The sequence below is a fragment of the Zalophus californianus genome, chromosome 14, assembly GCF_009762305.2.
Source record: "Zalophus californianus isolate mZalCal1 chromosome 14, mZalCal1.pri.v2, whole genome shotgun sequence".
NCBI lineage: Eukaryota > Metazoa > Chordata > Mammalia > Carnivora > Otariidae > Zalophus > Zalophus californianus.
Window position 1 is genome coordinate 53,637,067 of NC_045608.1, and position 13,053 is coordinate 53,650,119.

At 44.7% G+C, this 13,053-nt stretch overlaps 2 protein-coding genes and 1 non-coding gene across 7 annotated transcripts in view; 2 read left to right on the top strand and 1 right to left on the bottom strand.

Annotated features, from left to right (window-relative positions):
* RNF125 (ring finger protein 125) overlaps positions 1-2,667 on the top strand; it is a 46,094-nt gene extending 43,427 nt beyond the window's left edge. Inside the window, exons 6-7 of one of the 3 annotated variants that reach the window (XR_003517105.1) lie at positions 2,165-2,400; positions 2,562-2,667. Coding sequence is in view for 1 of the 3 variants with exons in the window: in XM_027577156.1 (XP_027432957.1) it covers positions 2,165-2,344 (180 nt within the window). In the remaining 2 variants the exon portion in view is untranslated. Of the gene's footprint in view, positions 1-2,164 lie in introns of all 3 variants that reach the window. The other 2 variants (XR_003517104.1, XM_027577156.1) reach the window with 2 other exon arrangements.
* On the bottom strand, positions 2,479-2,581 carry LOC113913455. Its single transcript, XR_003517226.1, has one exon. It is a non-coding gene; the product is annotated as a U6 spliceosomal RNA (small nuclear RNA).
* A 7,007-nt stretch (positions 2,668-9,674) lies between the features above and the next one.
* RNF138 (ring finger protein 138) overlaps positions 9,675-13,053 on the top strand; it is a 37,496-nt gene continuing 34,117 nt past the window's right edge. The window contains exons 1-2 of one of the 3 annotated variants that reach the window (XM_027576794.1): positions 9,675-9,949; positions 10,521-10,721. In XM_027576794.1, coding sequence (XP_027432595.1) covers positions 10,612-10,721 — 110 coding nt within the window. In that variant the 5' untranslated portion in view covers positions 9,675-9,949; positions 10,521-10,611. Of the gene's footprint in view, positions 9,950-10,061; positions 10,193-10,520; positions 10,722-13,053 lie in introns of those variants that run through there. The other 2 variants (XM_027576792.1, XM_027576793.1) reach the window with 2 other exon arrangements.

Sequence of the window (13,053 nt, forward strand, 5' to 3'; positions counted from 1 at the left end):
CCTCTGCTTGTACTCTCACGCTCTCGCTCTCTCTCCCTCTCTCTCTCAAATGAATAAATAAAAAAATCTTTTTAAAAAAAGTCAAAATCTTATAAGTAAACTCATACTGTCCTTTGACAGTATTTCAAAAGCGTGTTCTCCAAATATTGTCTTGAGGCATGCTAGTTTGAAAACTGTCTTAAAGAGAGAAATAATAACTTTCTAATCAAAAAATTGTAATCATCTAGTCCAACTCTTAGAAATAGAAAATAGAATGGTGGGGCACCTGGGTAGCTCAGTCGGTTAACTGTCTGTCTTCAGCTCAGGTCATGATCCCAAGGTCCTGGGATCGAGTCCCACATCGGGCTCCTCGCTCAGTGGGGAGCCTGCTTCTCCCTCTGCCTGCCGCTCCCCCGCTTGTGTTCTCTCTTTCTCTCTGTCAAATAAGTAAATAAACTCTTTAAAAAAAATTTTTTTTTTTAAGATTTTATTTATTTGAGAGAGAGAATGAGATAAAGCATGAGAGGGGGGAGGGTCCGAGGGAGAAGCAGACTCACTGCTGAGCAGGGAGCCCGATGCGGTACTCGACCCCGGGACTCCAGGATCATGACCTGAGCCGAAGGTAGTCGCTTAACCAACTGAGCCACCCAGGCGCCCTTTAAAAAAATTTTTTTTAAATAAAAAAGAAAATAGAATGGTGGTTGTTAGGGGCAAGAGGGAGGGGGAGTTGTTGGTCAATGGATATAGAGCTTCAGTTTTTTAAAAAATTTTTTTATTAATATATAATGTATTATTTGTTTCAGGGGTACAGGTCTGTGATTCATTAGTCTTACACAATTCACAGCGTAGAGCTTCAGTTTTAAAAGATGAAAAAGTTCTAGAGACCCGTTGCATAACAAGGTGCATATGGTTAACACTAGTAAACTACGCACTTAAAAATGGTTAAAATGGTAAATTTTATGTTATTTTTTTTACCATAACAAACAAACAAACAAATAAACAAAATTGGTGTGTGGGTAAACCAAATACCATGGTGTATATATAATCCTGTGCCACCCAGTTTGGAAAATTATAATTGTCAGTGAAATTTAGGAAAGAAGTATCATCTCACTGGTAAAGTTCTTGAGATTTCAAAAATAAAGTATTTAAATATAGAGACTGAACAACTCTCCTCCCTGTTGCTATTTTTTCCACCCACTGGTCTCTCTCCAGACTTGGGATAAAGGTTAAGGCACACAGTAGATATTTATTGTTTTGAGTCACCAATCTGGGTTCCTATCACTCTATTATAGGATTTTTGAAGGAACTCTTAAGACAAGAAGGCAGTTTTTGTTCTTATTGTTTGTGCTGTTGTTAATGTTGTTTTTCACACTGACTATCTTAAGCTCAAATAATTTAGCATTTGGGGACCACTATGAGGGAAGTATGCTTGAGGCCAAAGTGAATCCAAGAAAAGCAGAGCCAAGAGGAAGTGAAAAACTAAATCCTGATGATATCTTTTGAGCGTCTGGCTTCAAACACACATCATCTTGGCTTTACCACTGGAATTATGTGAACTAGAGAATTCTATTTATTGCTTAAGCCATTTTAATACTTGGATTTCTATCACTTACAGTGCAAAGAAACTTGACTAATATGGATTCCTCGCAATACTTTTTCTGCATTCTTAAAGTGCATTTCCCCCATTACCTAGCTCAAGTTGGATTCTGTAATATACAACCTTAGAGTCCCAAGTAATATAGACATCAATACCAGAAGTGGGATCATTGTTTTAGATCATCAGAGAAAATGCAGAACTAGCTGAGCCGTGGCTCAGTGTGGGGTTGGGGCAGTACAGCCTCCAGCATTGTAGGGTGAGAAATTTAAGATTCTGTATGTAGATATAAAGCAATTGCCAACACTATATCCTTAAGTTTCTTGCTTAAGGCATTTGGCTATGAAGGGTAAAGCTTTAGAAAACTTAGCAGCAAAAGATCAATGGGTCAGTCTGCTAGTTATCAGTCTATTAATTCAAAGTTCCAAATTTATTCTTTTTGCTTGCTGTGTGAAAATAGATTTGGGCCCTTAAATGATTTTCCTTTGCCAGCTGGCATAATAATAGATCTTTCCAACAGAGGGCACTAGAGAGAAATTGCAGGAGGAAAAGGGTTTTGTTTCCCAGTTCTGGTTTGCTTGCTTCCCGTAGCGCCAACCCCAGCTTCTGCAGTGCACAGTGGCCAGCAACATCCAGCAGACTACATCTTCCTCCAAAGTCCCCCTGGATGGTTTTGTAAGGGGGATGGAATGCCTCCATGAGACATGTCTCTGTGAACAGCTTTCCCTTGCATCCTGGAGGATACATTTCCAGCAAGTTCTACCAGCATGATACCACAGAGACTTCTCTGCCATCCAGTGAACCACAGCTGGGTCCTCTCCAGCAAGGTCTGGATCTCCATCCTACTGGTGGTGGGGCCCTTCTCTGGGTACTCTATTTCAACTCTCTTTTATTTATTTATTTTTTTAAATATGGAATGCTTCATGAATTTGCATGTCATCCTTGTGTAGGGGCCATGCTAATCTTCTCTGTGTGGTTCTAATTTTAGGACATGTACTGCTAAAGCAAGGATTCAAGCCTATATTCTTCACCGTCTTCTTTACTTCTTATACCAATCCCCTTTTAGAGTGAAAAAAATTTTATATTAAAGTTTCTCTGGTCAAATTACTGTGTGATTTCTCTCTCCTGATTGTACCCAGACTGATAAATCAGATTATGCTGATTTTTCCTGAGGACCTTCAATAAGGTACGACAAAAAATTTGCACTCACCCATCAAGATTTTCCTGAATGTGAGCAGAAAAAAAGGGGAGTTGGGAACCAATAATGTTGAGGTCCAATCAAGACAGACCGAAGTGCAGAGAGGTCGAGTTCTCTGACTTGCTTCACCTTCTCCGTGTAAGATTGAAATGTTGACTGAGGAAGTGGGAGATCCTGTCAACTACAACGGGGGGGGATTAATGGAGAATGGGGGGGTACCCTGATACATGGGGCTACACCCCAGTGCCTCATACTGGATCCCCTCCTGACAAACAGAAGGACACTGCCATTGCAAACTACACTGGCCTGGAATTCAGTTTGGGGGCAGGGTGCTATTCTAGAAGAGAAAGAAGAGTTCTCTGCCAGTCCAGACAGTTTCTTCACCCACACTGTCCTGAAATAAAGTTTGTCAAACAAAGTGCACTGTGTATGTGTGGAGCCCAGAGTTGCTGCTAATGAACAGAAAATCAATGAGTATAGCCCAGCCTTGGCTCTTCCACTGAGCAGCCATGCTGACCTGATAAAGTTTTTTGGTGTTTAATTTTAGGAAGTTGCCATAAAATGAAACTGATAGACAGGTGACTATGGTTTTATTCGAACTGTAGCACCAGCAAAAACCACACTATGTAACAGGCCTGTGATGCACTGAAATCAATGGCACAGAATGTCCTAATTCCTTAGATGGCCTTGGGCCATTTTTGCATCCCATACTGTTAACAAGTCAATTGCAAATGAAATACACCCTTCTCTTTCCCCAAACAGGTTGTCTACTCTCCTGTCCTTTTAGGTGTTCCCTTGGTGATAGGAATGATTCCAGCAGGCAATATCAGAGAGCCACATTAGTTGACAGTAGAATTCTCACCACTGTCAAGTCAACAAAATGATGCCAATGAGACTCAGTGATTCTCTGCTTTGCTTCATTAACTCCGTCCAGCAGCAAATATCCTGTGATTTCTTCCCCTCTGTCCATGTTCTATATGGAAGTTTTCATAGTAGCTGTAGTTACTCTGCATTGTGGTACGTAAGAGGTGGTTGATAGGGATTACATTTATGAAATAGTCTAAGGCTGTAGGATCATGAAATATTACAACTGGATCAGATTAAGACTCAACTAAAGAAATAAATTACTTGGAGACACTGGACTGGAAAAATAGTGGTCTCATGACATTAACTCTAGGAACATAGCTGGAAGGTACTTTGGATTGTGTCCTGAAGAAGAAGTAGTATATGTGTATGTATTAAGGAGGAATGGCTGGAATAATTGAACTTTATGTATAGAAAGAAAGGTGTATATTTCTGCTGGAGGGTTCTTCTATTTCTCTAAAAATTAGGCTTTGTTTGCTTTTTAAAACTGGTGTCAGGCTTTTGCCTCTACTGTTATGCTGGAACTAATCTTGTTATAGTTGCCCTTATCCGAGCTTTGTGCCCAGAGGATGTCGATAAATGTGTGAAGTAAAGGAGGTGGGGGGGGGGGGGGGAAGGAAAAAGAAAAAAGGTGGGGGGGGAGGGGGAGGAGAAAAGAAAGAGAGAGGTTTTAACTTTAAATTTACATATTTCCCTCAAAGATGAAAAAAACCCAGCAACATCGAAGAAAAGTTGAAATGTGAGTTAATTTGTTGGACTCTATTGCCATTTCTGGTCTAATAGCATAGTTTAGTCCATGAAACAATTTTAGCTCTGCTTCCGAGGATAGCATAGTTTAGTCCATGAAACAATTTTAGCTGCATTCAAAATATGTTTCATTTTTGGTTTGGCTTCTCTACCGACTGGCTTTCTCTGCTTGGGCAAAGGAATAGGGTGCTGTCCATCATGTTAATATACCTTCTACGGTAAGGCAGTAATAGAGACTGACTAGAAGAGAGGGATCTCAATTTTACCTTCCTGGGAGAGACTGTAACTGGCACAGGTTGGTACTATATCCCCTCCATTTTAGTCAATTGTAGCATGGAGGCTGGATTCTACAGGATAAATAGGGCCACTAGGGCTGCTAATAGGAATATTAGTAACAATGACAGATGTCCATGGTACGTAAAATACTGCTGATAGGAAATTCGGTATTATTAAATAGCATGAAAAATGCATATTCATAATGACATTTACGAAAGAGTTGAAATATAACCGTCCCAAATTGGGGTGGACTAAAAAAGGGTCAATTCGCTTATTTTTCCATACTTGATATTATTAATCTCACTTTGGAGTTTCTGTTTGTGTTAATTTGCAGAGTTACTAGGAGAGGATTTAAACTCACAATGACAAGTAACTCCGTCCCCTCTCTCTGGGGAAGACGAACCACTTCCGCAGTATTTCATCCTCCTTTGCCTTCCTATCTTCTCCTACATACAGTGTTGATTCTGTTCGGAAAATCCATCGGGGGCCCATCAGGAAAGAGAGCTCTCAGTTAGTAGTTCAAAAGAGGATGTTTAATATGGAAAACAATTACAAAGATATCAGGAGAACTGAAAGACCATATGTGAGAGCAAGGCAAACACAGAAGCCACTGAGAAAAGGCAGGGAGGGACTGCCCAGCAGGCTCCGGGACCCGAGAGGGAAGGGTGGTCTTCCAGAAGTTGAAAACCTGGAAGAAATGAAGCCACAGCCAGAGGCAGAGAAGGAGGGAGAAATGCCTTAGCTGCTTCCTTCTAGTGTCTCACCAGTGTCTGCCATTGGCTGAGTATAGACAGAAGTCAGTTGGCAATGGAAAATGGGAAACCGTCTGTAAGGGTCAGCTCCAGCAATACACCTGCCAGAGCAGGTGACAGGTAGGGAAACAGATCTGATGGTCAACCAGCAAATGTTTGGCTCAGAGTCTTTGAGCTACAAGTAACAAAAGAGCCAACTTTTGGCTGGTTTCAAGGATGGTTTCAAGTAGAAAGGCTTAACAGGAGGTAGGACAGTTTCAAGCTTAATTAGATTATTAGTATGGCTCAACTATACTGAGGACCTGCCTTCCTTCCATCTTTCCGCTCCTCCATGGTCAGCATATTGGCTTATTCTTAAGTGTGTTCTTTTCACAGTTTCATGATGGTTGCAGAGTCCCAGGCAGCACAGCTGGACAAGGAAATATTCAGATCTAGCATGGAAGTGTTTATTCCTATTTTTTGTTTTTTAAATCAGCGAAGAAAGGCACTTGCTGAAGCCCCTCAGAAGAATTCCCCTCATACATCCTTGGTCATAACTGAATCATGTGCCCAGGCTTAAACTACTGACAAGAAGAAATGACCCATTCAAGTTGGTTCATCTCCATCATGGTATTTCCCCTTGAGTTGGGAATGTCCTCCTGAAGGACACAGCCAGGAAAAAAAGAGAAGATACCTGAATAAAAATCATGATTTGTGAGAGTGGGGGAGGGGAACAGGGTTTATAAGTGTTTGTTGATAGGAACATTGTGCCCTGTATGGTTTCCCTTTCATATTTTTATTTACTTGACCTCCTTCCTACTCAGCCTGAGGCATCCCTCTGCCTGTGTGTGTGTTGGGGTGAGGTGGGGAAAAGAAGAAATTAGGATTAACTCATCAGGAATGTAAAGAATGTTGCTCTTTTTTAAGAACATTTCCAAAACAGGCTTAAACAATTAAATTGTATGTCTTCAGCAAATAGGTTATTTATGTACATGGTCAGGACTAATGTTAAAAATATTTAACAACTGGAACCAAATGGGCACTGGCCACTCAGGCAGACTATTGCCCAATCAGAATGGGCAAGCTGAAAAGGACTAGCAGAGCTGCACTGGTGCAAACCAGCTGAATGTTGACACTGCATATGGTCCCAATTAAAAAAGATACTAAAGGGTAGACAGGGAAACACGAGCCTCCCTCCCATTCCATCCCCCAGCTTCCCAGTTCGCTTCTTCAAAGGCAAGCAGCCACTTTTACCAGCAGAACAGACTTTTGAGGCTCTGTAGTAAGACAAAGCCAGGCTTTAAGAAAGAAATTAATTTTCTAAATTCATTTATCTCCTCCTTTAGTATGTTAATTACCTGGCCACGCGGACTTGGCTGAAGAGTTTTGCATATGGGGGGGAGGGCGGCAATTGGCAGGAAGCAGGAGGTAGAAAGGTCCATTCTTTCCAGTCCAAGGGTTTGTGGTTGGAAAAGAAAGGTGGAATAGTGGAAAGGTGTATTAGATAGGTTGAGGGGAGTGGTGAGGGTCGGGGAGCTGAGAGCACACTGCCTTATTGGTTGTGCAGAACCAAGCTAGGGGTCACCACTTTATGCAAATTCAGTGACATGGGATGTTTAGAAGGAATGACTCTCCCTCCCAGAATGAGAGAGGAGAGGGCCCCAAGGGATGCCACGGACAGTAGCTGTGTTGAGAGTAGAGCAAGACGGGCCTTCCATGTTGAGGATCAAGAAACTGAAAAATGATTGCAGTAGAGATTCAGAGGGTTCTATAGTGTTGGTGAGGCTGAATCAACCAGGGAATGCCACAGGACCTTGACCCAGCTGAGACAGGCAGGAGTAGTCTTTACCAGCACGTACCAGCAGCAGAATGCCCAGCACACATTGCATCTCAGAGATGAGTCAAAATTAGCCTCCCTGCAGAACAGTCCAGCAAGAATTCAAAGGAGACCTTACGGATGTCAGGACTGAGATTCTCCAATAATGTCTCAAGTTCATGTCAGCTATCCCTTGTCCTCCCTCTGATCATTCTAGATGTCATTTTAAGGGGGGCAGACTGAGAGAGATGGAATATTAAAAGCTTAAGTGTTTTAACCAAAATGTAAAATAATTAAATTATTGCAACAGACTAAGTTTATCAAGTTGGTGTAATATGCAGTTTTCCCCCTATTATCCAAAGGCTGAGTATATTTTATTTACACAGCTGAAGGTATTTTGAGTAAATCTGTGACATTGCCATAAAAATATCAATTTTTCTTTTTTTAAAGATTTTATTTATTTGACAGAGAGAGACACAGCAAGAGGGGGTACACAAGCAGGGGGAGTGGGAGAGGGAGAAGCAGGCTTCCCGTGGAGCAGGGAGCCCAATGCGGGGCTCAATCCCAGGACTCCGGGATCATGACCTGAGCTGAAGGCAGACGCCCAACGACTGAGCCACCCAGGCGCCCCTCAAGTAATTTTTCATATTCTGTCAAAGACAGCAGATTGTGTCTTTTGGCCAGTATGGTTTATTTGTCTATGCTTAACACTCAGAGGGTAACCACATTTTCCTTATACCCCCATTTTTTATGGATTTCCACATACTGATAACTATATGCTTACATGTACCCTCAAAATGACTTCTTAGAATATATGAGGAAGTAACGCAAACATGTTGGATTAGAGCATGAGTAAAGCTGCCAGAGAAAGAGTGAAGCAAATAAAATTAAAGTCACAAAATTAATGTTCTGGTTAAGGATTGCCAGTGTGTAAAGGGAAACACTCTATTCAACAGAAAATACACTTTACTTCCTAAAGTAGTCAAAATGAGGGAGATATGATTGGAAATCTATTATCAAAAGGGTGAAGTTCAAAATCCAAGAACCATTTTATAAATAAATTTGAAAAGTACCTGGACTACTGCTTTTTGGTGTGCCTCCTGTCAAGTGCTCTTTCTCCTCCCAGGAAATCTGAAGCTAAAATTAGCTTTCCTGCTCTGCTTCCACTAGTCTTTCTAGGGAGGAAAGGGAACAAAAGTACAAAATGTTGTAGTTTGGTAAAGGGAATTAGCTGTTCATTGGACAAACAATTCAGTGAGTATTTTTCTAGGAATTGTCATTTTAAGATGCACCCTAAGACCCATTTCCTTCATCAGGTTTTCTCTAAACCCATACCAATCTAGTCATCCCACTTCCCATCCTCATTATAGCTACTGTTTATGAAAAACAATACTTTGGCAAATACCATTTTTTGTCTTTTTATATTGTTAGACACCCAAGAATGTAAACTAGTTGAGAGCGAAGTTCATGACACCAGCATAACATCTAACAGTTCCAAAGACAATGTAGACAAAAAATGAGAGAATTGAACTATTCAATGGCTTCTGTTTATTATTCACTGAGACTGTGGTGGAGAGCTTCAACAAAGCCTGGTAATGAAATTTTTTTTCCTTCCTGAAGCGAATTGAGGATGCTTTATGATGTTCCAGATTTTCCTTAGCTCCTTTCATGTGGTTGTGACCCCATCTTACGGATTTATCAATTGTGTGGATATATCTGGGAACCAAGGACCCATTTAAAAAATTGAAACATTTAAATTAGTGAATAACGTTGGTGAAATGCTTAGATCCATGCTTCTACCTCACTTTTCTTCAAAGCTATCAAAAACCAAAGGTGTTGGTGGTAGAAGACTGCATCTGCGACTGTAACTCGTCAGACTGTTAAGGGCGAAAGTTCAAACCCTCTCAAGGGAGCTTATTTTTAATTTTTCTTCCCCAAAGGATCAAAATCCCATAACGGAAATTACTTGCTTCGTAACATATCTTGACATGCATTCTGTCAAGGGCAAATAGTAAGGACCATACCGTTTAGCATTAGACAACGATATTTTTTGAGGAAAAATTCCTGAAAAACCCAATGTATTTTTTTTAAAGATTTTATTCATTTATTTATTAGAGAGCAAGAGAGAGAGAAACAGCACGAGAGGGGAAAGGGTCAGAGGGAGAGGCAGGCTCCCCGCTGTGCTGGGAGCCTGATGTGGGACTCGATCCCAGGACTCCAGGATCATGACCTGGGCTGAAGGCAGTCGTTTAACCAACTGAGCCACCCAGGCGCCCCAAACCCAATGTATTTGATTGAAGCGGTGAGAAATGGAGTCCCGCCGGAGGGAGACTGTGGGGGATGGGTACAGGTGGGCACCCAGCTGTTTATGTCACAACCTGCTGCGGGAGACACGCGCCGGTTGCTATGGAGGCCGCCCTCCTCACCCCGCCCTCTCCTCACTCTCTGTCCCCCTGTTCGTCGCCCTCTTGTGTTCGGTGACCCCCCCGAGCTGGCTGCAGGCAGCGCAATGCCACAGGAGAGCTGCTGGAGAGGGCGGTGGGATCCCGGTGCACCATGAGCCTCCGGCCCGGCCCCCTTTCGGGCCGATGAACACTGAGCACTCCGCTCACTATTCCCCTCCCCGCCTCCGCTGCGAAGGCGGCAGCGGCCGGACAAGAAGCCCGGGGACAGCGCAGGGCCACTTCTCCACCAACCGCGCCTGGAAAGCAGCTCTCTCAGCGGCGCTTCTCCGGGACTCCTAAGTGAGCCGCAACGCAAGCGGAGTGGAGGGGCGGGGCGGGGGCGGTGTGGGGCGGTGTGGGGCGGTGTGGGGCGGTGTGGGGCGGGGCAGGCAGCCGCCAAACTGGGTGGGTAGAGGCCGGTAGCGGGACTGCTGCGCGGGCGGAGGGCGGAGGGCGGAGGGCGGAGGGCGGAGGGTGGGGGCAAAGGAGTCGGAGGCGGAGAAGATGGCCGGGGGCGGAACCGCGGCCGCCTCGTGGAGCCAGGTAAGGCAGCGGCCTCGCGCGGGAGGCCGCCGGCTGGGGACGGCTGGGCGGTCGCCTTCCTTCCCGGGCAGAGGGGCGGCCTACCGCCGGCTCCGAGCCGGGGTGGAAGTGAAGGTGAAGCCACTGGCTGCTCTCTCCACCGCCGCTTCCCGCCTGCAACTCCCTTCCCGGCCTGCCCCAGCGGGAGGAGCAGCCCCAGGGGCCGGCCGTCGCCCGGCGCGTGCGGCCCTAGAGACTCGGAGTTCGGCCCCGCCCCATCCCGCCCCGCCCCCTTCCTGGCGCGAGCAGCTTCCTGACGCGATTCCCCTCCCCCTCCGGGTTCGCGTAGAGAGTCGGGCCCCGGGCTGCCACCGCCAGCTTGGCCGCTGTCGCCGCCGCTGCCGCTGCCGCCATCTCCTTGATTCCCCCCATCCCCCACCATGGCCGAGGAGCTCTCCGCGGCCACGTCCTACACCGAAGATGATTTCTACTGCCCTGTCTGTCAGGAGGTGCTCAAAACGCCCGTGAGGACCGCGGCCTGTCAGCACGTGTGAGTAGACGCCTCCTCCCCCGCGCGGAGCCGGGTGGTCGTTTAGGCCCCGCATGCAGCTCGGCTGCGGCCTGGCGGGAGCAGAGCCCACCGCGACCTGCCCAAGCGCCCCTCGGCACGGAGGGCGCGTTCCGGCCCGCCCTCCTCCCGAGCTCGGGGCCAGCTTCCTGGGCCGGCCCCTCTGCCCGAGCCCCCCGGCCCCCGGGTATCCCTCCCTTGCTTTCGCGCCCCCGGGGCAGTGGCCAGGCTCGTCCCGGTCGTGTCTTCAGGCCCCGGAGGCCCCCCTCTCCTCCAGGCCCGGGAGGAATTGCAGGGAACGTGGAGCCTTTTTGTTTCCTAGCAACCTGAGTGAAGGCTGGGGTGTCGAGTGTCAAAACCGGCCGAAGGTGCGAGCACCAGCCTGCTCCCCGCAACTACCTCCTCTCTGTGACCTGCCCTGCTTTTAAAAGTTTTCCCTTTGAGAACCCTGGGCCCATTCTTTCCAGGTCCAAGAAGTCTTACCTAAGTTACTTTCAACCCTGCTTCACAAATCACCCTTTAAAATTCGGTACATGTTGGAATGATCTAGAATGGGTTTTCTTCTCTCATGTTAGAACTGACAGGATTTCCGGGTATTGAAGTGATAGTTTCCCTTTGTTTTACCCTTCTGCTTATTACTTGGTTACTACGAAGGTGGAGATAGGAAAGGAAGATTGCTGTTTCATGGAATGAACTGAAGATAAGGCAGTAACTCCAGGGGTGAGGGAGAACACAAAGGGATTAGGTGAGGTGGCATGGTGCTGTTTGATTTGGCATATTTATAGGAAGAACTTCGATAATTTTACAGACGGCTAGAGTGTCAGTAAGGGTTGGCAGGAGCCCTTCTTGTAAAGATATATAGCACATCTGACAAACCTGGCTGCTGATCAGAGTCCTTGGGGAACTTTTTAAGTAAACATACCAATACCCAGGCTCCATTCCAGATTTACAAAAGAATTTCTGGCAGGTGAAGCTTGGAAATCTTTATTTGAAAAAATACACTCAGATTTGAAAGTTCTGTGTGCTTGCATAATAGCTGAAAAGAGTGGAACAAGTTTATAAATGTATTTCTCCTTTGACTTTTTTTTTTTTTTTTTTGGAGAGATAGGTTCTGTAATTTTGTAAAGAATGGATTGAATTTGGGGTTCTTCAGATATTTTATTATTGTTTGATAGTCATTTTTCTCACTCTGATCCTCAATCTTGACTGCACTTTTTAACCTTATTCCTATTCTGCAGTTATGTGAGCTAGGAGTATGTGATTTCATTATAGGAATTGTGCCAGTTAATGTTTTGCTATGTTATGGGAGGTGAATGACAGTCTGAAATTGCTTTGTTATTTGATTCAACAAATGCAGATTGTTAAGAGAAATATTTTGAGATGTTCAGTGCACAATGTATAACTTTTTGGCCTTTAATCTGTCAGTATTCATTATTGTAACTTGATGCCTTTCCTGTGCTTGTGCTGGCAGTGGGTGGACAAAAAGGAGGGTAGGAGGTCAGAGTGAGAGGAAGTAGATGTTTCTGGACAGAATCGTTTCAGTTACTCTTTGGGTCACTGACCTCATAGAACTCATTGTAATCTTTAAGCTCTCCTCAAAATTCCATGCAGTTTGCTCTAGTTTACTTCCCTTGTGGGACATTTTAAATCAGACTGTAATGTGGCTTGACATCAGCGGTATGGAAAAGAGTGGACATGATTGTTGAGGACCTTTTTCTATAATCATCTCATTGGACTTGCATGTGGTTAGACTGGATATGGAAATGGAGAGTAGATTTTGTTGATACTGCTTTATCACCCTTCTCCATCCCCTCCTTTATCAACCCATCTCCTACCCCTCTGTCCCCCAAACACACATAGTTGCTCTGAATTAAAGAAGGCATAGGGGAGAAAAGTTTTATTTGGAAGGGATGGTAATGGTAGAGCAGGATCTTGATTGACTGGAAGGAGTTTGGTGGGGAAATACAATTATTTAAAATAATAAAACTTACTATGTCATTTGCTCTTCCTTTTTCACAAAGGACCAACCTGTGCCTTAAAAAATATTTATATTTAGCTACAAAATCAGTTTTTGTTTTTTTTTATTTTTTTTAAGATTTTATTTATTTATTTGACAGAGAGAGACAGTGAGAGCAGGAACACAAACAGGGGGAGTGGGAGAGGGAGAAGCAGGCTTCCTGCTGAGCAGGGAGCCCGATGTGAGACTCCATCCCAGGACCCTGGGATCATGACCTGAGCCGAAGGCAGACGCTTAACGACTGAGCCACCCAGGCGCCCCAAAATCAGTTTTTGATTCATAGATAGCAAGAAATGA